Below are 24,808 nucleotides of genomic sequence, written 5' to 3' on the forward strand. Positions count from 1 at the left end.
ATACAATTTTATAATTGGAGCCAGATATTAGAGTTTTATGTATTGGCCATATTTTTTATGATCTTGACCCATATTTTATAAGGGTGATATGAAGTTTCCACAGATCATATTGGCATTATCAGAACACAAGACCAGTGACATAAAGGAATGACTGGAATGTGAGCTAGCGTGTGGATAAAGACCAGAAAGCAATTCCTAATGAGAAATAAGTCATCTGAAAGTTAGGACTTCCTTCTATTTATGTTATTACTTCTTAGCCTTAGCCTCTAAAAAGTAAAACTTTGGAATTTGCCCACTAACTGTTGCTTCCTGATTTCTTCTTTATCAAGTCAAATAACTACACTTCAGTTGCAAAAGCGCTTTTCCATCATAATAATTAAAAATTATGTCTATAAAGAGGAAACATAATTCATAAGACATACAGACCATTTTCATTTCTGTCCTATTTTTTAATAGATTACTGAGAAGGCGACCATTTCCTGATCTTTTTCCTTTCTCTTTTTGCTTTTTTTAATTGTGGTAAGATTTTTTTTCAGTGTACAAATACAGTATTATTATCTATAGGCATAATGTGCAGCAGATCTCTAGAATTTATTTATCTTGTGTAAATAAGTGCTAATCAACATGAAAATTTATACATGTTGATTAGCAACTCCCCATTTCCCCCTCCCCCAGCCCCTGGCAACCATCATTTTGTTCTTTGCTTCTGTGAGTCTGACTATTTTAGATAACTCATATATGTAAATCATGCAATATTTGTCCTTCTATGACTGGCTTATTTCACTTAGCATAATGTCCTCAGTGTTCATCCATGTTGTCACATATTGCAAGATTTCCTTCTTTTTTGACTAATATTCCATGGTACATATATTTCTCATTTTCTTTATCCTTTCATTTGTAGATGGACATTTAGGTTGTTTCCACATTTGGCTATTGTGAATAGTGCTGCAATGAACATGGGAGTGCTAATATCTCTTTGAGATTACAGTACTTTTGGATAAATACCTAGAAGTGGGATTGCAGATCATATGACAGTTCTATTTTTATTTTTTTTTTGAGGAGCCTCCATACTGTTTTCCATAGTGGCTACATCATTTTGCATTCTCACCATTAACATTGTACAAGCGTTCCAGTTTCTGCCTTTTCAGTGGAAGAGGTTCTTGTTCATTTGCCACAGTGGTTTTTAGCCATAGATGTGCATTAGAATTGAAGTCACTTCTGGATAAATCATACCAGACTTACCTGGTTTTTATAAAAAGCTCCACAGGTGATCTCATTGTGTATACCTAGTTAATATCAACTGAATTAAAAAAAGATGTAAACATATTATACTTGTATCTTACCTTTTAAAATGTCTAGATAACTAGATAGCTGGTATGTGATTTGTAGACATCTAACGCTTTAATGCATAAACATGTTATGTTTAATTTGATAATAAGGCAAATTTATTTTGATAGTTTTGCAGTGTTTTGTTTTTCACTGTTAGATCAGCCTCACCAGGGAATAGTGTAATCCACAACTTTACATTTTTGTTAATGTTTAATATTGATTTATATTTATTTTTTCCATATGTGTATTTTATTTTTTCTTAGATTGAGTTGTTTACTATCACATTATTGAAAACCAAGTTTAAAATATTTTCTTTACTGATAAGTGATTAGTAAATAAAAATTTTTCTCAAATATTAGAAATAGAGAATAAATGCTCACTGAGGAATTCTTTTTTGAGCATAGCTTCCTTTTAGCTATTTACTTGGATATATATGTACTTTCCAAGGATTCTTGGTATCTAAATGTAAAGAGCTTTTGTTTTCATTGACTTTTTTATTCTTTCTAAGTAATTAAAAATTTTTTATTCTGAATGGTGGTAAAATATTTTCATTCACTTTTTAACATTATAGTGCTTATCTAAAGAGCTGTTCTTAGAAATGTAGGTAATTATTTCTGTATGTCAAAGAAAGAAATTAAGCACTAATCACTAAAATCTTACAATTAGATGAAGAATAAGAGGCAGAGAATTCTTAAATTTGAGAATAAGTTTCCCTAGAACACACCCACATCCTAAAGACCAGCATACATTCAACAAGATGATAGACTGATCAGAGAATTCCAATACTGAGAGAGAATGCACCAAATATAATAGGAAGAATGACTGACCGGTTGACTGTATCAGTCTGGAAGACAGTGACAAGCAGCATGCCTGACTGAAGGCATTGCCTTCTCTTCCATTCACCTACTATTTACCTGCCATTCTGAATATGTATTCTCTACTGTTACACTATAGCTGCCCTCCATTCCATTTTGTTTGCTAAATTCTTTAAATCATATCTTCGTTGGGAAAACTCCAAATTTTTTAATTCACTTTTTGTCTTTGATTCCCAGATGTATTGTAGAAACTGAAAACTTAGAAGAAAGAGTAGCTGTGGTGAGTCGAATAATTGAGATTCTGCAAGTCTTTCAAGAGCTGAACAACTTCAATGGTGTCCTTGAGGTTGTCAGTGCTATGAACTCATCACCTGTATACAGACTAGACCACACGTTTGAGGTAGGTTTGCTTATCTAAAGGTGTTTTTTCCATTCCCTGTTCCTAGGAATCAGGATGTTAACAATTATGACCTTTAATTTTTACATGCCTCATCTATCTTTTCAGTAACAGCTGAAATGATGGAATTACCTAAATTTTGTATTGAATTGGTTGCTCTTTGTAAATTAGGCAGTCTCATTAAAATGCATTCACAGGTCCTAGCCTAAGTTAGAAGAATAAAAAGATTTCAGCACCTTATTTGTAATATAATGTACAACTAAATGTTCACATACTTGTTTGAGGAATGGCAAGATAAAATAGATTTCTCTCTCACACGCACACTTTTTCTTTAAGTTTGTACTAGGGTCTATGAAGATAGTCTCTTTGAAGCAGTATTATCATTCTTAGCACCAAACTGATACTGTTGTGTTCGGGCTTTACTCTAAGCCTGGCATTTTTTGGCAAAACCTGTGATTCCTTTTGTAAACTTATATTCCCTAAACATTATTTTATTTTTATTGTAGCAAATACCAAGTCGCCAAAAGAAAATTTTAGAAGAAGCTCATGAACTAAGTGAAGATCACTATAAGAAATATTTGGCAAAACTCAGGTCTATTAATCCACCATGTGTGCCTTTCTTTGGTGAGCATTTCTTCTTAAATTTTTATCATGTTTCTGGATAAAACAAGTTATTTCATTAAATGACTGAGTAAACACATGTCTAATATACCAGCAGAAAATACTTAACAAATATTTAGCACCTGAATCCCCTTAGAATTTTTCTCTATGAGGACTTTTTTAAGATGAAGCCCAATATGTACATTCCACTTTTTATTTCCATATTGTGCAGCCATTCAATATTGTATAATGCTTACTTCTGTTTTAATATTCATAGAAATCTTTTTATCGACTTTTAGTAAACCAAACACTCTACAGAAGAGGCATGGCCATATTTACCCATACTTGATAATCATGCTGCTTATAAACAGTCTCACATGGCTAAAAATCATAGTGCATGTGCCTTTGGGCCCACACCTTCTACACATCAAAATTTTACCTATTCTTTTTTCCTTCCCTTCTGCACCAGAGTAAGGTAGTGCGTTTTCTTTCTTTTAAGACTGAAACCTACCATCTGAGTCTTCTCCCTTTCTATAGGTTCCTCTATCTTATCCCATCATTTATTTCCTGTATTTTATTTATTTAATGTCTTTATTGGAGTATAATTGCTTTACAGTGGTGTGTTAGTTTCTGCTTTATAACAAAGTGAAATCAGCTATACATACACATATATCCCCATATCCCCTCCCTCTTGCGTCTCCCTCCCACCCTCCCTATCCCACCCCTCTAGGTGGTCACAGAGCACCGAGCTTATCTCCCTGTGCTGTGTGGCTGCTTCCCACTAGCTATCTGGGTAGTGTTTGGTAGTATATATAAGTCCATGCCACCCTCTCACTTCGTCCCAGCTTATTTCCTGTTATTTTATATCTTCAGTATCTCTTTCACACTGGTTTCTTTTCTCTGCTGGTATGTATGCTCTCATGATTCTTCCTCTAAATACTTAAAAAAAAGTATGCCCTCAATTACATATCTGGTGTTTAGTCTTTTTAGTATGTGGTGTATTTTCTTCTAGCCTTTTCCTCATCTCTATTTATATATTTTCTATATAGCTTTAAGTTATACTGCATGTAACATTCTTATGTCCTGATATTTTTTCAATTGACATTTTTGTTCAGGCTTTATAACCAACCAGTTTTGTACATATACATATTGTATATAGTTGTAATTGTGTGACAGGTACACATTGTTTACTTTTTTCACTTACCATATCCTAGATATATTGTTGTGTTTTATTAGTCTTTATAATTACCATTTCTAATGGCTACATGATATTCTTTAAAGTTGGTATGACAGTTTATTTAACTGTTACCCTATGACCTGACGCATATGTTGTTTCCAGCTTTTTTGCTTTCCTAAATAATGTTATAATGAATATCTTCATATTTATACCTTTTTTATGTATTTGAGAATATTTTCTTGAGCTATCTAGCCAGTCTAACTAGATAATTTATATCTAGCTGGATATTTCTTGAGCTAGATATTTTACCAGTCTGCCTTTTAGTTGTTATTCTTTGAAATACAGTATTTTTAAAATTCTATAATCTGTCCATTTTTCCCATTATGATTTCTATTGTTTCTGACCGTAGAAAGTTCTTCCAGTCTAGTAACTTAACATTCAGTCATATTTTCTCCTAGCTTTATGATTTGACTTTTAAAATTATATTTAACTCTTCAATCAAATTGAAGTCTCTTTTAGATATCATATGAAATATTCAAATTTGTTTCTCCACCAGATTGTTTATTTGTTGACCCACGTTTATTGAATAAGTCTTCTTCATCCCCATTTACATATGGTACCTCCTTCTTTAAAAATATTGTTTCCCATTAACTTTTTATTTTATTTTATTATATTTTAATTTTATTGGAGTACAGTTGATTTACAATGTTATATTAGTTTCAGGTGTACAGCAAAGTGATTCAGTTATACCTATACATATATTCATTCTTTTTTAGATTCTTTTCTCACATAGGTTATCACAGAATATTGAGTAGAGTTCCCTGTGCTATACAGTAGGTCCTTTTTGGTTATCTGTCATATATAGTAGTGTGTGTGTGTTCATCTCAAGCTCCTGATTTATCCCTCCCCCCAACATTTCCCCTTTGGTAACCATAAGTTTGTTTGCGATTTCTGTAAGTCTGTTTCTGTTTTGTAAATAAGTTCATTTGTATCTTTTTTTAAATTAGATTCCACATGTGAGTGATATCATATATTTGTCTTTCTCTGTCTAACTTCACTTAGTATGATAATCTCTAGGTTCATTCCATTAACTTCTTATGCTAGTGCCCCAGTCTTAATGATTGGCACTTTATAATCAGTGATTCTCAACCAGGGCGATTTTTGTCCCCCAAGGAACATTCAGCAATGTCTAGAGGCATTTTTTTGTTGTTCGAGTTGGGGGGTGCTAGAGGCCTCTAGTCAGTAGGGGACAGGAATATTGCTAACAGCCTGCAGTGCACAGGACAGCCCGCACAACAAAGAAATATCCAGTTTAAGAGGTCAGTAGTCCCAAGGGTAAGACGTCCTGCTTTAGGGACTTCCCTGGCGGTCTAGTGGTTAGGACTCGCCACTCTCACTGCCGTGGGCCAGGGTTCGATCCCTGGTCGGGGAGCTAAGATCTCACAAGCCACATAGCTCGGCCACAAAAAAAAGAAAGAAAGAAAGAAATCCTGCTTTATATTTATAATATTTTCATATATAATAAGATTGGTTTGTCAACGTTTCTTCAGTATTTTCTTTGCCAATTTTGTCTCTTTATTTTTCCAAATGAACTGGGGGGGGGAGTGATTCCCCAAAATACAGTTGGAATGATCTATCAATTAATTTGGAAAGAACATTTATGATAATTAGCTTTTTCCTAGGTTTTTTTTTTTTTTTTGCGGTACGCGGGCCTCTCACTGCTGTGGCCTCTCCCGTTGCGGAGCACAGGCTCTGGACGCGCAGGCTCAGCGGCCATGGCTCACGGGCCCAGCCGCTCCGCGGCATGTGGGATCTTCCCGGACCGGGGCACGAACCCGTGTCTCCTGCATCGGCAGGCAGACTCTCAGCCACTGCGCCACCAGGGAAGCCCCCTAGGTATTTTTGATCATGAATGGTATTCATTTTTTAATAGTCAATTTCCCTTAATTCCAATAATTATTAATTTCCTGGGATTTTCTAGATATTTAATCATGTCTACCAATAACAATAGTGTTTTTTGATTTTATAAGATCAAAATCTTTTGATTTTATTTCTGTGTTAGGCCTTACAGCATTAGTCACAACTTCCCAAACAAAGGTTAAACAGTAATAAAAAGAAGTTCTGTTTTCATCTCTGTTTCAGCAGGGATAGGTATAATTTTGCTATTTGCTTGATTCGATGCTATTTATTATGTTAAGACAATTTCTTTTCATAGTTATCTTCTGTGTTTTTGTTGGCAGTATACATTCACCTTTATAGTTTGCTGTCTTAGTGAAAGCAAAATGATTTTTCTTATTTAGCAAATTAAAATTATAGGTTTGCTAATACTGGACCTTTCTGTTAACCAACATTAAGCCTTTTATATTCATGGTTGATTAATCTTTTAAATATATAAATGAATTCTATTCATTATCATTTTATTCAGGATTTTTGCATCCATCTTTATAAATGAGATTGGTTTGTGGTTTTTCTTCTTGTCCTATATTTATCAGCTTTTGTTATTATGGTTATATTTGCTTTGTAACATGAGTTAAGAGCTTTCCATCTTATTCTATTCCAGAATATCATGAAATGATCTAGCCTTTAAACTTTGAAATATTCCAACAGAAAAACCATCTGGGCCTAGAATCTTTTGTAGTACGTAATTCTATAATAACATTTTCATTTCTTCCTTAATTTTTTTTCTATTTCAGTTTTGTTTGCTACACATTTGTCTCGTTTCAGTATTTTAAAAGTACTAGCATTCAGTCTATAAATATGCTACTTTTAAAATTGCTCTTATTTGCAATATGTTTTTCTGTTTCTATTTTTACTTGTTTGTTTTACTGTGTTTTTCTTCCAAACAATAAAAGTTGAAACAGTTATTCTCTCTGATTTTATAGTTTTTATGTCATGTATTACTTTTTATCATTGTTAATTTATTCCGTTTTCTGAGGATTTTTCCCCCTAAATTCTTGATAAAACTGTTGAGTTCATTTATTTTCTCTTTCTGATAAAACACTGAAGTCTATGCATTTACTTTTAAGTGTGGTAACTATGGTGCCAGTTGATACAAGGGAGCCTGGGAAGGACCTCAGTCTGATGTTCATTTCATTCAACCTGTCAACAAATATTTCTTAAGTACCACTGAGTATCAGGGGCTATGTCAGGTGCTTAGAGAAAAGTGAAATATCATAGTCACTCAATACAGTCACTGAACTTATAGTCATGCTACTCATGATATCCTATGGCCCCTGTTACACAGAGGTGAAATGAAACCACAGGGCCTGTTCACTGTACTCATGTTTGGCCCCTGCTACTCCATTATATCACCTGATTGGTGGGCATTTATTCATACAAACGAACTGTATTCTCTTTCAGATCTTTATGAACTAATGTAATTGATTTTCGTTAACATGTTGTTAAGTGAAAAAGGAAATTTCAGACCTGTATTTAGAGTAGTATTCCATTGTTTTAAAGTGAGCCGTATGATTTAGTGAGTGATTGCAAACATGTAGGTGGTTTGATAGGTGCAGACAGCCTGCCTGCCAGCCTTCCTACCCATTTCTGCTTATCTTCCTGATTATTAAGTCCCTGGTCAGTTCTGCTGCTCTAGGAGATTTTTGCTATTTCCAAGCTAAAGGTTAGCCAGGTAGCCTTTCATGGTTCTGACCCAATAGGTAGATATTATTGCTGCTGCTTAGTTCCATTTCATCTATATGGTCAATTGTAGAAACTTCTTCTAGATTCTTATCCTTAAGTCTGGATACTGAATTTTTTTTCCCCTCTATAGGAGGCTCAGGGGTAGTATCTGACACTTACTTTCTCTATCATTTTAGCAGAATTCTTACTCAGATTTTTTGCTGGCACTGCACTATTTACAGAATAATAAAAGTCAGGCAATTTCTCCTTCTAAGCCTTCGCCAGGCTACTGGTCTATTTCCCAATTTTTCTCCATACACTGCAATTCTACTACTAGAATTAACATGTATAGGCAAACTAACATTTCCTCTCAGGTAAAAGGATGTAGATTTCTACCTCAACCAAGTCTCACCTCTCTGCACAAAACTCCAAGCCTGTAACATCAGCTTTGCTCTTTTCCTTTCACACTGCTCTAATCTTGTGTCCTCCTTCTGTTTCTTGTCAGTTTGTTTCATCTCCACTCTTGCTTTCCTGCCATTTTAGAATTGACTGTGTGTCTCTTGTATCCTGGTCTAGTCTGCAAATGCTTTCTTTTCTATTCTGAAATAGTGTGCTGCTTTTATTCATTCAGAAATACCTGTTGAATGCCTGTATGTGCCAGGCCCAGGGCTAGGTGTTGAGAATAGAGAGACAAGTAAAACATAGTCTTATCCTCGGTAAGCTCCCTTGAAAGAGCAGAAAAATAAATTATAGTGCTGTGTAGTAAATATAACACTGTATTGTAGAAACGTGTAAATCAAAGTATGAACAGAGTGCTCTGTGAACCCTGAGCAGCCACTTTTTCCCGAAAAGCTTGGGAAGGGTGTCAGCAAAGAGGTGAAACCTCACCCCTCTTCATCATTTGTCATAATGCTCCGCTTTTCCTCTCCCTAGAACAGCTGTCCCTAGAGCAGGGTATGTAAAATGATCTTTTTTAAAAAAATTAAGCTTTAACAGTTTATAATATTCACGTCTATGTACATATTTGCACTACATTTTTTATTATACATATACACAGAGAGAGAGAGTGCATGCTTAAACATTTTTTTACTGATGTAGTTTATGATCAACAAAGTTTGAACACCACCTCTTTAATTACTTGTTCTCCTTTCAACTAGCCTTTAATTTGTCATAAAATAATTACAAATTTTATCCTGAACTCTCCCAAAATGCTACTTGTAAGCATTTTCACAACTTCTTTCAAGTATACTTTTAACACCTACAATATCCCACAATTTATTATCCCCATGTTCCCCAGGTCAGTCATTACACCACCACCCAGTCAGTCCCTCAAGCACAAAGGTGAGAGTCTTCCTTCCCACTGTGCCTACCCTCTGCCCAAACCACTTAATCAGTTCTTGTGGCATTCACCTCTTAGATATTTATGCACTCCACTCTATCCCTGTGGGCCCTAAGGTAGCCCTCATCATCTCACCAAGATGACGTTTACTCTTATCTGAGCTTCCTGCTTCCAGTCTTAACTCCTTCTAACCCATCTAGCCTCACAGTACAACCAGAATAATCATTCTAGAATGTAAAGATGCTGATAGTCTCCTAATTACCTACTTGGATAAAAGCTAAGCTCTTTTAAAAAGGCTCTTTGTGACCCTGTACGGGTGCTACTACCCACAGACTCTTCATAGTTGGGCCATCAATTTGTGGCCAATATGGAAAGTTAATTTTGGCTCCCATTAAATATGTGTACTGTCACGGACGTTTGTCAGACTGAACATTGAGCTAAGTGGATCATGCAACTTAGTGTAGAGGAGAATATAACCGACTGCAAGTAAAAAAAGCCAGTGACAGGCAGATGTGGAAAATAAAAGAGCCTGTGCTTACTAGAACACATGGTCAATTTGTCTTATGGATATATAATCAAGAGTAGCCTAGGTGCTGAGAAATAGCCAAGTAACTAATACACTGAATAACTGGATGCTTTCTAGAACCAAACAGGCCTTGATGTCTATCGTGTTTCATTATTGCTAACTGTTCACTATTGATTTTGAGTTATTTAATCTTGCCAAGAATGTAGCCAGATATTCTTGTATTTAAAAATTTGCCTCGGGAATTCCCTGGCGGTCCAGTGGTTGGGACTCGGCGCTCTCACCGCCGAGGGCCTGGGTTCGATCCCTGGTCGGGGAACTGAAATCCCACAAGCAGTGCAGTGCAGCCAGAAAAAATCCAAACGTTTGCCTCTACCACAAAACCATTTAGAACCACTAATCTATGATTAGAACTAAAGTGCCTGTTGCTTTGTTCATCCCTCTCCTCATCCAGTGGCTAACCTGCAGTGATGGAGAAGGGATTAGAACTACTGATTCCTTGCCTCTGCCTATCCTCATTTCCTGCCACTCTTCCTCCACCCCACAGATCAAACCCCTAAAGTCTAGCCATTTCTGAGTATGCCTCCAAGCTTCACAAAAACCAGTGCCTTTAAACACGTGGCTGCTTTGCTTAGAATGCCCTTCTATCTTATTCTGCTTATTAAGCTTCTATTCATTTTTTGAGATTTACTTTAAGCATATTTTAATCTGTGATGCTTCTGCTACTCCCAACAGCTCAAGGCAGAGTTAGGCACAACTTGTTTGTGCTCTCATAGCATCTTATGCATTAGTACTAATTAATATAGCACTTACCAAATGGTACTGTAGTAGCCCACATTCAACACTCTGAACTCCTTGAAGTCAGGAACTGTTTGTCTTGTTCATCTTTGTATCTGCGGTCCCTAATGCAGTGCTTGGCGTACAGCAGAGACTCAGCAAATGTGTACTGAGCGAATGAACTCAGATATTCACACTTTTTTTTTTCCCAAAGCATCATAGTCAGTACTTCAGTGGAAAAGGCAGAAATAGGATAGGGCAAAAATAGCAACAACAGTATCAACAATCCCAACCACAGCTAATTAAGCATCTACTTTTGTCAGGCCCTATTCTAAGCCGGTACATAAATTTACTCATTTATTTCTCACAGCAACCCTGCTGTCCTCATTTTAGAGATGAGCAAACCAAGGCTAAGCAACGTGCACAAGATCACAAGAGGAGAAAGCAGCAGAGCTGGCTCCAGAACCTTTATGCTAGAACAGAAAGGAACTAAAATGCCTGCTATTTTGTTCATTCTCCTCCTCATCCAGTGCACAAACTGCAGTGATGGGGAAACAGGAGCTCCCTTACCAGGTTGACAATTCTAAAAGTACTGAAGACCAGAATATACATAAATCATATGCAGTCCTGTGTTTGATAGGCTTGCACATCCGCCCACATTTTCATGAGTCAGCCTACCCAAACAGTACTACCTCTGAATTACAAAGCCTAACAACCTCTTGGGGGCCTCAAGAGCTGAGTAAGCAGAAAATATGATCCTCTAAATTTGACATTATCCTGTTTTGCCAAAAATATGTGTTAATAGTGATGGGTTATTCTTAAAGTTCCTTTAACAAAACCATGACTTATGTTAAATAACATGGGTGTGGGGGTGGAAAATTGGTTATTGCTCCTGAAAATCTATTAATTTTGTTAAACTTGGTCTCCCTTTTTCCTGGGTATTTATAGAACTTAAGTCACAGAAGAATTTGATACTTATAAAAATCTTTCTCTTGATATTTACTTAGCTTGTTGTTTTTCATAGAATGGAACTTTGTGCCTTAATTCTTTGGTTATGATGGTTGAGATGGTACAGTGTAATATGCCTATAATTACTGAGAAAGAAAAAAACTAGCCTTTTCCATTTTTATCCTTGAAATAATTTATTATCTCTTCTAGGAATTTATCTAACTAATATCTTGAAAACAGAAGAAGGCAACCCTGAGGTCCTAAAAAGGCATGGAAAAGAGCTTATAAACTTTAGCAAAAGGAGGAAAGTAGCAGAAATAACAGGCGAGATCCAGCAGTACCAAAATCAGCCTTATTGTTTACGAGTAGAATCAGATATCAAAGTAAGTTGAATTATTTGAGGACACATATTTCTGATTAAGTTTAAAACCACCTGATAAGAGGCAGGTTTATTTCGGAGAAAAAGGAAAATAAAACTTAAATAATTCCAATTTTCTTACGTTAAATGTTTTCTTAAATTATTTTCATGAACTTTAAACTGAATTTAAATATTAATAATTGTTTTTCTTGGCATCTATTTTAGAGGTTCTTTGAAAACTTGAATCCAATGGGAAATAGTATGGAAAAAGAATTTACAGATTATCTTTTCAACAAATCCCTAGAAATAGAACCACGAAACCCTAAGCCTCTCCCAAGATTTGTAAGCATTCATACATTTATATTTCTTTTACATTTATATATTTTTTACAGTTGTCATCTATATCTGGTGGTTTATAGTTTTCTATAAAGGCATTTAGAGATGACGTGCACATGTAATGGATAAAAATAGTGAATAAATGCTTAATAAATATGCTCAGGATTATTCCACTTAGTTCCAGGTAAATGGGCACTAATATTAATGTGAATAAATCCTAATATGATAGATGAAGAAGTTGAGCAAATATGGCCAACTTAACAAAAAATGTTATTCAGTATTTATGTTAAGGGCAGGAAATTTGATAATTTATACTAATTCACTTATAATAAATATATGTACTTATATAAGTACTTTTTTAAAAAAATAATGACTTATGAGAACTTTTAACCATGAATCATTAGCCATAAAAATAACAGGCTTGGCTAAAGATACTTTTCTGGGGGTGAAATAAAGTTGCCATTCTTTCTTATTACTAGTAACTGCCTGGCCAAGTTTATGTACAGTATCATCATCTCACTGTTCTGAATATAATCCCTCTTATTCATAAGAAAGTCAAGAATCAAGAAGTAAACATAAATGGCTTCTAAGTAACCAAGATAAATCTCATAATGTCTGTGAACCAAAGCTTATGAAATTACATCACAAGAAAATTTCTCAAGGCCTAAAACAGTTTTTTAAAAGATGAATTAAAAACAGCAAATTGGAAATAGCTATATAGTCTGCTCCAATGAGACACACTGATATCATTGAGAAATGATCACTCTGTAAGATAAAAAACGCCATAAAACTAACATAAACTGATGAAAACTCAAGCAGTTTAATGCATTTGTAAATAGCTCAAATGATCCTGATGGCATCACTGTATTACAGCATAGTAGGCTATCATAGTTCATAACAATGATCCTGGCTTTTCTACCAAGGTTAAATTAGTTCAGCATAGTCTAAAAAGCCAGAGAAATATACACCATATCTTAGAAAGATTTCCATCAAAAATATTAAAATAACAAATACTCTGGTATTTATAGGACTAAGGCTCAGTTATTTAAAGAAATTAATTCCCTAATAATTTAGATAGCCAAGGCTTTATGGAAATGGGGTGTTAACTCTTCAACTTGGACACTTTGATTTGAATCATTATGTAACTTCTTTATTAGTGCTTTGTGGTTTTCCTAGATACTAATCGAATTTTACCAAGCATTTATAGAAGAACCTTCTTTTCCATTATGGTGTTGTAAGTGTTGTGTTTCTTTTGATATGTCTACAGCCAAAAAAATATAGCTATCCCCTAAAATCTCCTGGTGTTCGTCCATCAAACCCAAGACCAGGTACTATGAGACATCCCACACCTCTGCAGCAAGAGCCAAGGAAAATTAGTTATAGTAGGATCCCTGAAAGTGAAACAGAAAGTACAGCATCTGCACCAAATTCTCCAAGAACACCGTTAACACCTCCTCCTGCTTCTGGTGCTTCTAGTACCACAGATGTTTGCAGCGTATTTGATTCTGATCATTCAAGCCCTTTTCACTCAAGTAGGTGCTCAAGTTTTAAGTGCTTTAAGTAATTGTTAGTATTATATGTGCTAGAGGTAAAAAGGAATCTGTATATATATATATATATTTTGTAAATTTGTAGGTAAATCAAATACCATTTCAAAAGCTGTTATTATAGAAATATAAAATAAATTCTAAACTCCAGCAGTTTATCTGTTAGAACAACCCTCTTTAAATGTATTATACTTTACAGATAGGCCTGGTGATGAAATTGGTAATTGAAATCTCATTTGAGCATTTGTTTTCAATTGGTGAATTTAAAATGCATCTCTAACTTCCGGAGGAAACAAAGATAACTCCTAAAATCTGCATGGAATGTCAATCTGATACTTTAAATGCTGCCTCCAAAATTATATTTGAATACTGCTCAGTAGCTGGTTCCTTTCCAACCAAACTCTGTAGTTTCTAATTTTGCAATGTATCGAATTCAAACTCCTACTTAACACTTTTTCAGTCTACACCACCCAGCAGGTGGTGTATAGTGCCGGCTAATACACTCCTTCCTATGCTTTCAAGCCCAGCCATACAAATCTCACAGACTGCATACTATTGCTCATCCCTTTCCTAGTTCTAAATCAGTGCTGTCCAACAGAAATATAATGTGAGCCACATGTGTAACTTTAAATGATCTTTAGCCACATTTTAAAAAAAGCAAAAAGAATTAGGTGAAATTAATTTTAGTAATATATTTTATTTAACCCAGCATATGCAGAATGTTGTCATTTCAATATGAAATCAGTGTAAAAATTTACCGAGACATTTTACAATCTCTTTTTTGGTTCTAAATCTTCAAAATGCAGTATGCGTCTTACACTTATAGCACATCTCAATTTGGACTAGCCACATTCAAATGCTTAATAACCACATGTGGCTAATGGGTGCCAAACTGTACAGCCCAGCCCTAGCCCTTTGAAGAGGCTACCTTTTATATCTAGAGCACCATGCTTCCATTAATTTTTTAATCAATTTCATGTGGAGCTTTAAATCTCTACTAAGAACCCACAACCTTTTTTCATCTGCTCATTATCAAATCAGAGTTTGAATTCAGTCGGCTTTCACCCTCTCACAACCATTTCCACATGCTCTTCCCATTGGCTGTCCTAGCTCAGTGTACAGTTCAAGTTCTGCCCTAATAGTTGATGTTATAGAATCTAATAGTGAGAGGCAGCATGACGTTATTATTCGGTAGGAGGTTGAGGAGCACTGACGTAGGACTTAGGAGTCCTGGTTTGTCATCCCAGTCTGCTAGTGAGCTTTCTGATTTTCAATAAAATACTTTTTCTGTGCCTTCTGGGGATTAAACTAGATTTTTAAGATTTCTTCCAACTCAGAGAATCTAACTTAAAAAAAATTATTCTTTGGATGTATATTATTTTGAGATTTGGTCCACAATCCTGTTTATTTATTCCCGTGTTGTATATATATTTGTAGTTACCCAGCAGTTTGTCTTATCTTTTTACCACCTAAAGTGTATTTGTTTTAAGAATTACCACACCTTGGCCTTGTTTGGCTACTGAGGATTATGAAGTCATGTTATGCACATAGTAGGCTATCAGATATTTTTTATAAGTTCAAATAAACACCAGGTTAAAAAAATTCCCATTTATTTTCCCCAATTTGCCAACCTCCTAAATTAAGTAATAAAATAAAAGCAGCACTTTTCACAGTATACCTGACTTAAAATCCTTGTTTATTGTGACCCATTTAACGGTTTGAAGGGTGTTTTTCCAAGAGCAGTTGGCTGTGATCTATATTATAAAGATTCCCATGAGTGAATTATTGAAATCACATGAAGGCCATTAATTGCAAATTCTATTTCTCTTAGTTTAAGTAGCTAAAAATGGAAGATGTAGAAAAACAGGAGATAAGCCTACTACATTCCCTACTAGTGCTAAATCTTTAAATTATTAGTCAAACAGGGAAAAGGGAATCATTTTGGAATGCAGTGCTCTGGATCAGTGCTTTGTCATATGTGACAGTGGAAGAATATTAACTAAAAATAGCTAGACAAGTGGAGAAACCTTAGGCTTTGTAATCTTAGCCCTGAAGATTTTTTCAATTTCTCTTCCTTTGTGAAAAAGAAAACCCCTATTACTACTCCCTTTGTTCTTAGTAAAAATTGAAAATAACTGATTTTGAAATTAAGTAAGCCAGTATAATATAAAACCATCTGTATGCTCAGTTAGTCCCTTACTTAAAGTTCATTAGTGGCCTGTATATATTAAAGGTCCTCATCTGCTTTTGACCCCACTCTGCTTGACAGATCTGCTAGTGTTATTGCGGGGGGTGGGGGGCGGTGGATCACCAGCACGTCCAACCTGGTACTCACTGTGTTGCCACTAGAGTGAATACCTACTTCCTTGCTTCCCTCAGGGCCTGGCAGGAAAGAGCTGCTATACTTACATTCTTAAGTCATCTGAACATATTCCACTCCATACAATGAGGCAAAAAGTTCCATTGCTTACGTTTTTCAAAAGGCAGAGTTTGACTAGAATTTTTGATCAGTTATAATAGTTCTTTTTTTGCTTCTTACAGTTTTTTTCCCAAAAATAACTTACTTTAAAAACAAAGATTAATTTTTTCAGCCAGTATCTGTTGCATATCTCATTTCTTGCTAAGCAGTGACACACCTTCTCTGTAAGGGCTTGCAATCTTACTGAGATGTTAAAAAAATAATCATAGTACAAAGAAAATCATAGTTAAATGCTTAACCATTGTTAAGTGCTTGATTCTGTTTGTACTATGATTTTTTTCATCTCTCAGTAAGATTGCAGGCTTAACCAGAGAAGATGTATAAGTGCTAATTTATTAGCAAAATGGTAAATGAGTGGCAAAGACATTAATGCTGTAGAAGTTTACACAAAGATGACCACAGAGTGGGCAAGAATGGTCACGGAAAGCTTTGTGGTGAAGACAGAGAGGGAGGGAAACTGGCCACCTACCTACTGCTGCTACATACATCCTCACATTCAGAACCCTGCTCCACACCTTACCCTGACCAGGTCCACCTCTGAGGTGATGATGACAGTGGCCGGGAGAAGGGGAGAGACCACCCAGCTTTGCATCTGTGGCTATAGCATGGAGGGAGGAGGATGAAGTGCTCTTGGTACCTTCCTGTTTGAAGGTTGCCTGGTCATAAAAGGAAGCCGTAGGTCTGGCTGGTCTGTGTGCTGCAGATGAGCTTTAGCCCCATCCCTTAGTAGGGAAAGCTTTAACAAGAAAAAATGTATTCCAAGCATTTGAAGCTGGAATGCAAGGCTTTTCCTCATAGAAGATTATTATAAGTGATTAGTTTCTGATTTCATACACTTGCATTTAACAGGCTATTGTGAGTTTAAGAAGTTATTCATGATTTATATAATTTTTTTCTATAGGAAAATGCTTATTCCTATTCCAAGAAAGACTCAATTATAAATTGGAGATTATCTTCAATAGTGGCTTCAACCCTGGTTGGACATTACAATCCCCTGGGGAGCTTTAAAAAATACCTATATGTCCAGCCCACGCTTGAGTTAAGACTGGCATTGGCACGTGGGCATCAGTATTTTTTTAAAAGCTCCCTAGCAGGGTCTAATGTGCAGCCATGATGGAGAACACTGATCTGTCTGGGATTTGTATTTAACAAATTGATACTACTTTTTGATTAATTGGTTTTCACTCCTAAGTCATTATCAATAAATTTGTTCAGTACCTAGCTGACAATTCCTAGTATATATTTCTTGATATATATAATGTTTAATTCTGAGAGTTTTTAAATAGCATTTTCCAGGCAATAAGACCAAGCAATTAGTTTGAAGTGACAAATCAGAAAAGTGCCCCAAGTTTACACATGAATCTAAGCCTGTGCTATATATAAATATGATCAAAGCCAAGTCTACATCTGCGTGCACAAGTGTGTATGCATAGGTGTAATCATTCTTTCTAAAAGCCTGCAGTTGGTAACTGTCATGAGCTTTGTCTTTTGATTTTATTCCTGTATTGTACTAAGTATACGACCATGTTCTTGAGGCCTATCTCCAGAAGGCATATTTATTTCCTTTCCAAGAAAACTGGAAAATACATAAGTAGTAAACACTAGAGCAGATAACTCCCTTTAACCCCTATTATGTTAGTGAAGAGAATCTAATTTTTAGTAAACAGAATCTTTGACACAGCAGCAGCATTATTTAATATCAAAGTATAAAAATGAATTTTAATCTTTTGAGAGCTAACTTATTAGAATTAGCTGGATTGCTACCATTGGTAACCAGAGCCTCCAAATGAATATCAGTACATATGGAAAGGAGGTAATAGGATAGTTATTTGAAATTGGAGCTGTCTGGGAAATAAGAACACTGTATCTCTCTGTATAAGCAATCAAATTAATAATTCCGCCCACTGAACCTGGGACATAAAATTATCCTCATTCTGAGCAAAGAAGCTAGAAAAACAACAGCCCTAATTATTTGAGTGATTGCCTATTGTGCAAAAATGAGAGAAACCTGAATTTTTAAAAATCAGCTCAGTCTAGTGCTATAGGTATTGCTTTAGTCTCTTGGATATTATCTGTTCAGTATGTTGGTAATATGAGGCAGTGTAACCTAAACACCTATATTGATTTAGAAGCAGTATAGATCTTCTAGCCTTTGTCTCAGTTTTTCTACTTTAATGCTCTTGGGGCTAGTGTTGCTGAAATTAGACATTAAAAAATTATCAGAGTTTCCTATATAAAATGTGTCTAAGCACCAAAACTGCTTAATGATTTTTTTAAGTGTTTAAAAATATAGAAGGAAAAAAGCTATATCACTTTCAAGCTTGTTTGTAATATCCAAAGCTGTAGTTATTTTGTGATGAACATACGCCCCAAGAACATTTCCAAAACTTTATAATAATTATAGTAGTAAGAAATTTCCTTTTATGTTCACTTTTTATAACATAAATTTATTATTTACTACTTATTTTCACAAGTTTGGTTTTTCAAAATAATCCTTAGTAAATGACATATTTCTATAGGTCCAGCTGAATTCTTTGCTCACATTAGGTTTATACATTTTTTGAAAGTCTTCCTCTAATATACAGGATATTGTATATAGTTTTCTCATGAATGCTTTTCATTTAATTATTATGGCATCAAGTAGTGAATCTAAAAGGAATCTTGAAAATTCCCAATGATATTAATGCAATTTAATTCTTTATCTTTCTCAAAAGTAAGTAGTAATGAGCTTTTGCTAAACTGTTCTACCATTCTTTAAAACTAGAATGACAAAAATAACATTTCTATCATAAATAAATTTTTACAGATGAGTTTGAATATATCAGTGAAAGAAAAAATATATACTTTTTCTTGTTTCCTTTCACAGGCAGCGATACCGTCTTTATCCAAGTTACACTGCCCCATGGCCCAAGTTAGTATATTTGGTTTAAGACTCGTAATTTTCGCTTTGGCTTTAAAGATTAAACCAAATGTAACCTTTCCTGCTAAAACTCTTCTTGGGTCTGGCAGTATTGGTACCTTGCTTTGCAGCATCTTAGAAGTGAGGCCTTCACTTGTGCTATCTTTTGATCATAAATGATTTGCTTAAACTTACATATTTTTCATGCTTTTTGTAAAATCTTTTTTCTCTTTTGAAAGAACATTATTATATGGGTGGCTTCCACATTTAACCATTTCTCATTTCCAACTCTGGAGTTCTAAACATATTTTAATGCTCAACTTTTAAAAAAAAAAAAAGCAAGAGCATGCATGCGCATATGAGAATGTTGGCAGCTACGTGCAGTGTCTAAGTCACTTAGCCTGGGAACAGCACAGATTGTAGGTAAATGACTATTATTTGACTTTAGAACAGCTATCTTATCATTGTACCTATCTGTATTATATAATCTAAATATTCATCACTTATAAGCAAAATAAAGTTCCAATGTAGGTATTTGCTTTTAATTTTAAAGTAAACTAACAATTCACCAAACTATTCCATAAATTTTAAGCTAATAGATTATTTTTTGTTATTCTTCATACAAATGATTTCAGAATGTGTACAATGGAAAATATTCTTATAAGCTAAATTAACTTACATAATCTCTTAAGAAAAAAGGTAGGTGATCAAAATGTTGTTCATTTAAATAATATCAATACACAAAGTACTCTTTTTAAGTTCTATATTGTTATAACATTTAATTGGCAAAATAAAAACTGTCAATGTTTAAAGGAGAAGAAGAATCTGCCAAATATAATTTTGAACGACCATTTAAGTGTTTTTTCATATCTTTTTCATTGTGCTGATAAACTAGTTAACAACTTACATAAATGTTTTTCAAAGTGTAATTATTTATATGCCTATATTAAGTCCTTGTCATTATAAATGTCTGTAAGATATGTTACAGTTAGAGGCTTTACTTACCTTTTTGGTGCCAGTTTATCAACTTACTCGTAAATCAGGTTCACCAGATTTTAGTGTAATTTCTGTTTTTATTATCAGCACTGTCTCAGTCATCTTAAATACCTCCATCACAATGAAAATTTTTGGATTAGAGTATGATGAACCTGACTTTGCTTCCCTGCCAAGGAGAACAATATCTAAGTATACTGCGGAGAGACCTCTCCCCCAGACACTAGATTCTCTCCCTGGCATCCTTTGAGGGGATTGCTGGGAGAGACATTGGAGAGAGTGGTTAAGATCAGAAACTATCCCCAAGGACTATCCAGTGAAGGCAAGAAAATTCTGTACTAATAAAGTCAGAGGAAAAAATGAGCCCATCAAAAAAGCTTAACAGAAATTACCATTCCAAAGGTTTTTAATAGTTTGCTGTCTCTCCCAGAAATCTGAGACTCAGATCCAAATAAAAAATTCCAGTAATAGATTAACAGTGGGAATGTTATTTTGTTCAAGAAACATAATAACAGAATATCTCAGGCAGCTTTTTTTCTGAAAATTCTGCTAAGAAATTTCTGCATGCTTTTATAGCAGTTTGCTTTAGTAAAGGAAATACTATTGGTCGTTGATTTATTGAACTGCTTTTGATACTTCTGCACATTTCTTTTGATAAATATAAGCAGTTTCCAAGTTTTTTCAGGATTGATAGATGAAATAAAATTCCTGTGAACTTTTCAAAAAATCTAACATCCTACAGGATCTGCTTCAGTATCGTCTATAAGTTTAACCAAGAGCACTGAGGAAGTGCCTGTCCCCCCTCCTGTTCCTCCACGAAGACGACCAGAATCTGCCCCAGCGGAATCTTCGCCATCTAAGGTAAAGTAGAAAACCTTGTTATCTGGAAACTGGAATCATTACAGTTACATTAGAATCAATTGCTTGTGTCTTGGTTTAGTTCTAACTGAATTAATACTCAGAGTATTTGGGCTTAATAGAGTTTAAACAAGGATTAAGTATGGATTTACGATGCAGTAACGTTTATTTCCTTTCTTCTGAAAGCAGTTTTTTGGTAGGTTTTCAAAACCCTTGTAAATCTAAATTATGGGTACTGTCAAGAAAAAAGTTTAACCTCTAATGTAAGAGTAATGCAGTCTCAAGCAGTTCTTTAAAAGATACGAGAGAAGGAAAGAGGTCTGAAGCTTGATATGAAAGCATATTTTAAATGAAATGGTATCTTAGTGCTAAATATTACCTATCTGAGCCCTTAATAGGTGAATGTGACATGCTTTTAAGTGGGGTTTTCATGAAAATTCTGGGTCAGAAGAGACCTTAAAGGCTCATAATAGCTCTTTTTTCTACCTCTTTGAATTTCTTTCTTTGCCAGTTGTTAACATGATTCAGTGTTCTCAAAGTGTCCAAGAGCAGAGTACCTGGGCAAGTCAAGACACTCTTTGCAGAATATCATGAAATGTTAATATAGTAAGCTTAGAATTGTAAAGTTGACAGGTAATTTGTGTTAAATGGAAATGATCTTATATTAGATTCATTAATAGATAAGCAGTAGCAAATAACAAAATTTTGAGAAAAATAAAAACTTAACACTGAGGGAAAAATAATTTTTTTAATGAATGAACTGCCGTAACCTCCAATTTAAAACATGGCAAAACGACCTGATCCACATCTAGGGTTCTTCCAATAGCATATTTGAAAACCCTGGCTTAATTCTTAATATATTCATGGTGCTACATAAATTAAATTATTAATAAATGTCTTTTTTTTCCCATTTATGTTAGATCATGTCTAAGCATTTGGACAGCCCCCCAGCAATTCCTCCTAGGCAACCCACATCAAAAGCCTATTCACCACGATATTCAGTATCAGACCGGACCTCTATATCAGATCCTCCTGAAAGCCCTCCCTTATTACCTCCACGAGAACCCGTGAGGACACCTGATGTTTTCTCAAGCTCACCACTACATCTCCAACCTCCCCCTTTGGGCAAAAAAAGTGACCATAGTAATGCCTTCTTCCCAAACAGCCCTTCCCCCTTTACACCACCTCCTCCTCAAACACCTTCTCCTCACGGCACAAGAAGGCATCTGCCATCACCACCATTGACACAAGAAGTGGACCTTCATTCCATTGCTGGGCCGCCTGTTCCTCCACGACAAAGCACTTCTCAACATATCCCTAAACTCCCTCCAAAAACTTACAAAAGGGAGCATACACACCCATCCATGCACAGAGATGGACCACCACTGTTGGAGAATGCCCATTCTTCCTGAGTTCCTCTATACCAGGATGTACATTTTCCTGGCCCCAAATCCATTGCTGGCAATGGATGCACTGAACGTGCCAGCACTGAGGAGTTAAAATGAGAACTCCAAACACTAACGACTCTACTTCAAGATGCAGTATAAGACAATGAATTTTAACCTAGATGTAATTATAAAGTGAAAATGGTGTTCATTTAGAATATGGAAAGACTGATCTAGAGGAAGTGGACAACTGATTGCACCTGAAAATCAAGTAAAGGGAACTTTTTCCAGCCAGTAGGCAGGAGTCCTCTTTTTGTGAAGTGATCTTTATCATTAAAGGGATGAAAAACACAGTCTAGTGTCCAGCAGGCCCACATGATGACAGTTTTTGTAATTCAAAATATTATGCACTTTTTAAAAAGAAATCTTAAACAGGGATCTTCAAATCCTCCTTTGTTTTCCTTTGCTTTTGTTTGTCCTACTTTAGAATATTTTCTTAAAAATCATTCAGAGGACTGTGAGGAAAGGCTGTGGTACCTGACCTTGTTGGAATCAAGGCCCAGCACTGTACTACAGTCCTGTTTACAGATTATTACAGTGAATTGAATGGGTACCGAGGCTTCACCAAAGAGGTACTTTTTTTTTTTTTTAAGAATAATTATACTGATTTTAAGAGCATTCCCCTACCCAGCCTCCCTACACAAACAAAATGTGGTGGTGTTGCCTTCAAACAAGAGAAGTTTTGTGTCATTAACAATGACAGAAGAACTTTTAAAACAATGTAACTGTCGAGTATATGATTTACATTTAGGAGACTGTTAATCTATGCTAGATTGTCATTTTCCCCCCTTTTCCCACAAAAGTTTACTGGTAATCCATGTCATGGCTTGTAGCTGTCCCTCTAACCATACTATGGAAATGCAGTCACCCGGTGTGAAAGGAGTACTTGCTGGGCATCGCTGACACCATTCATGTTTTACTAATAGTTGAGTGATCAGCATATCTAGAATTACCTTGCATTGCCTAAATCATGTGTATATAGTGAATGTTATATAATATACCTGGCAGGTCTGTTTTAATTTAATTGAATAAAGATACAAATACTTTGTTTGGCTGGCATATATTAAATTATTATATGAGAAAATGGTTGATTCTTATTTCTTTCAGTTGAAACACACAAACACTAAGCATAAAAGCACGTATTGTGGTACGCCTTGGTTTCTAGTTCTGGATGTATGTATTCATCTTAAAGAATGATCTAAAGTTGCAGTTTGGCATGTAGGAAAATATTTGGTTAGAATAGGATGGGTATCTTTTAAGCAGAGCTTTGTAAGGTTTTTAATTTCCTAGGTAACATGTATACAGTCTGTTAAAGTTGATATTAAACATTCTACCTTGCTTGAGGTCTTTGCTCTTTCGGAACTATTCGTAATAGAACATCTACCTACATCATTAATATCATAATATGGATTATTCCTGAAGCCTATGTACTGATCTTCTGAGTCTAACAAATACTGTGATTGAAATGCATGCAACTTGTTGAAGAGAAAAAGTGTTATTAATCTCCACTATAGTATCTGTGAAGTGTGCAGTATTCCATCCTTAGAGTCATCAGTTCATCAGTATATGCATGTGTCCTCTGAATAATGAAGCAACATTTCAGCAATTCTGTTAACCATGCCATTAGAGACATTTTTAGAAGTGCTGCATCATGGTGGAAACCTAGTACTTTAATAATTTTCTGTGATATTTATTAGAGCATTTAATGTACATCACAGTAGTACAATATATAGTCCTTTAAGACCAGAGTGTTGGTTGCATCATCATTTAGCAGTCCATCCTGTCATATACTTTATTTATTTGTTAGAGTTGAGTCATTTTTTTTCTAATATTTGTACCATTCCTATTATGGTAGCCACTTTTCTCTTTGTAAAATGTCTCCTTTTAAAAGTCTCCCCCCAAATTAATTTCAAATCTCCTCTTGTATGCAAAGTGTCCATAAGACCATTCATTCAACAAGTATTTATCTAAGCCTACTTACTAGTGCTGCTACAATTAATCATAATACACATTCCAGAATTTCCATGACTTTTTATTAGACCAGCCGCATCGTCCCTAGGATTTCCCTTTATATGTCACTTCTCTTTTTAATTACCCCACCCCCACTCCAAATGAGAACCTGAGAAAAGTCCCATTGGAGCCCATTCAGTATCTCTCTGGCCAGTGTGTTAGCCTTCAACAAGGTAATGACCTCTTTTCAACCTGCCTGACTGTATAAAGAAAAAAACCTCAGATTTGAAGTTCTAATCATTACTTCTCCCAAAGGGAAGCATTCTTCTACCCTTGTGGTTCTAGGCGACCGCTTCACTGTGCATCAGCTTTACATGCATTGTGGATAGAGGATATTTTTATTCTGAAGTGTAAAAT

At 35.1% G+C, this 24,808-nt stretch overlaps 1 protein-coding gene across 2 annotated transcripts in view; it reads left to right on the forward strand.

Moving 5' to 3' along the window:
- The window catches only part of SOS1 (SOS Ras/Rac guanine nucleotide exchange factor 1), a gene marked incomplete at both ends in the record, with an annotated part of 138,560 nt that extends 116,152 nt beyond the window's left edge, over nt 1-22,408 (forward strand). The window contains 8 exons of one of the 2 annotated variants that reach the window (XM_079720849.1): nt 2,382-2,544; nt 3,048-3,165; nt 11,737-11,909; nt 12,110-12,226; nt 13,488-13,756; nt 19,117-19,157; nt 20,881-20,999; nt 21,917-22,408. In XM_079720849.1, the coding sequence (XP_079576975.1) occupies nt 2,382-2,544; nt 3,048-3,165; nt 11,737-11,909; nt 12,110-12,226; nt 13,488-13,756; nt 19,117-19,157; nt 20,881-20,999; nt 21,917-22,408 (1,492 nt within the window). The remainder of the gene's footprint in view (nt 1-2,381; nt 2,545-3,047; nt 3,166-11,736; nt 11,910-12,109; nt 12,227-13,487; nt 13,757-19,116; nt 19,158-20,880; nt 21,000-21,916) is intronic. The other variant, XM_079720850.1, reaches the window with a different exon arrangement.
- Between the last annotated feature and the right edge of the window lie 2,400 nt (nt 22,409-24,808).

The sequence above is a fragment of the Hyperoodon ampullatus genome, assembly GCF_949752795.1.
Source record: "Hyperoodon ampullatus genome assembly, chromosome: 15".
In the NCBI taxonomy this organism is placed as follows: domain Eukaryota; kingdom Metazoa; phylum Chordata; class Mammalia; order Artiodactyla; family Ziphiidae; genus Hyperoodon; species Hyperoodon ampullatus.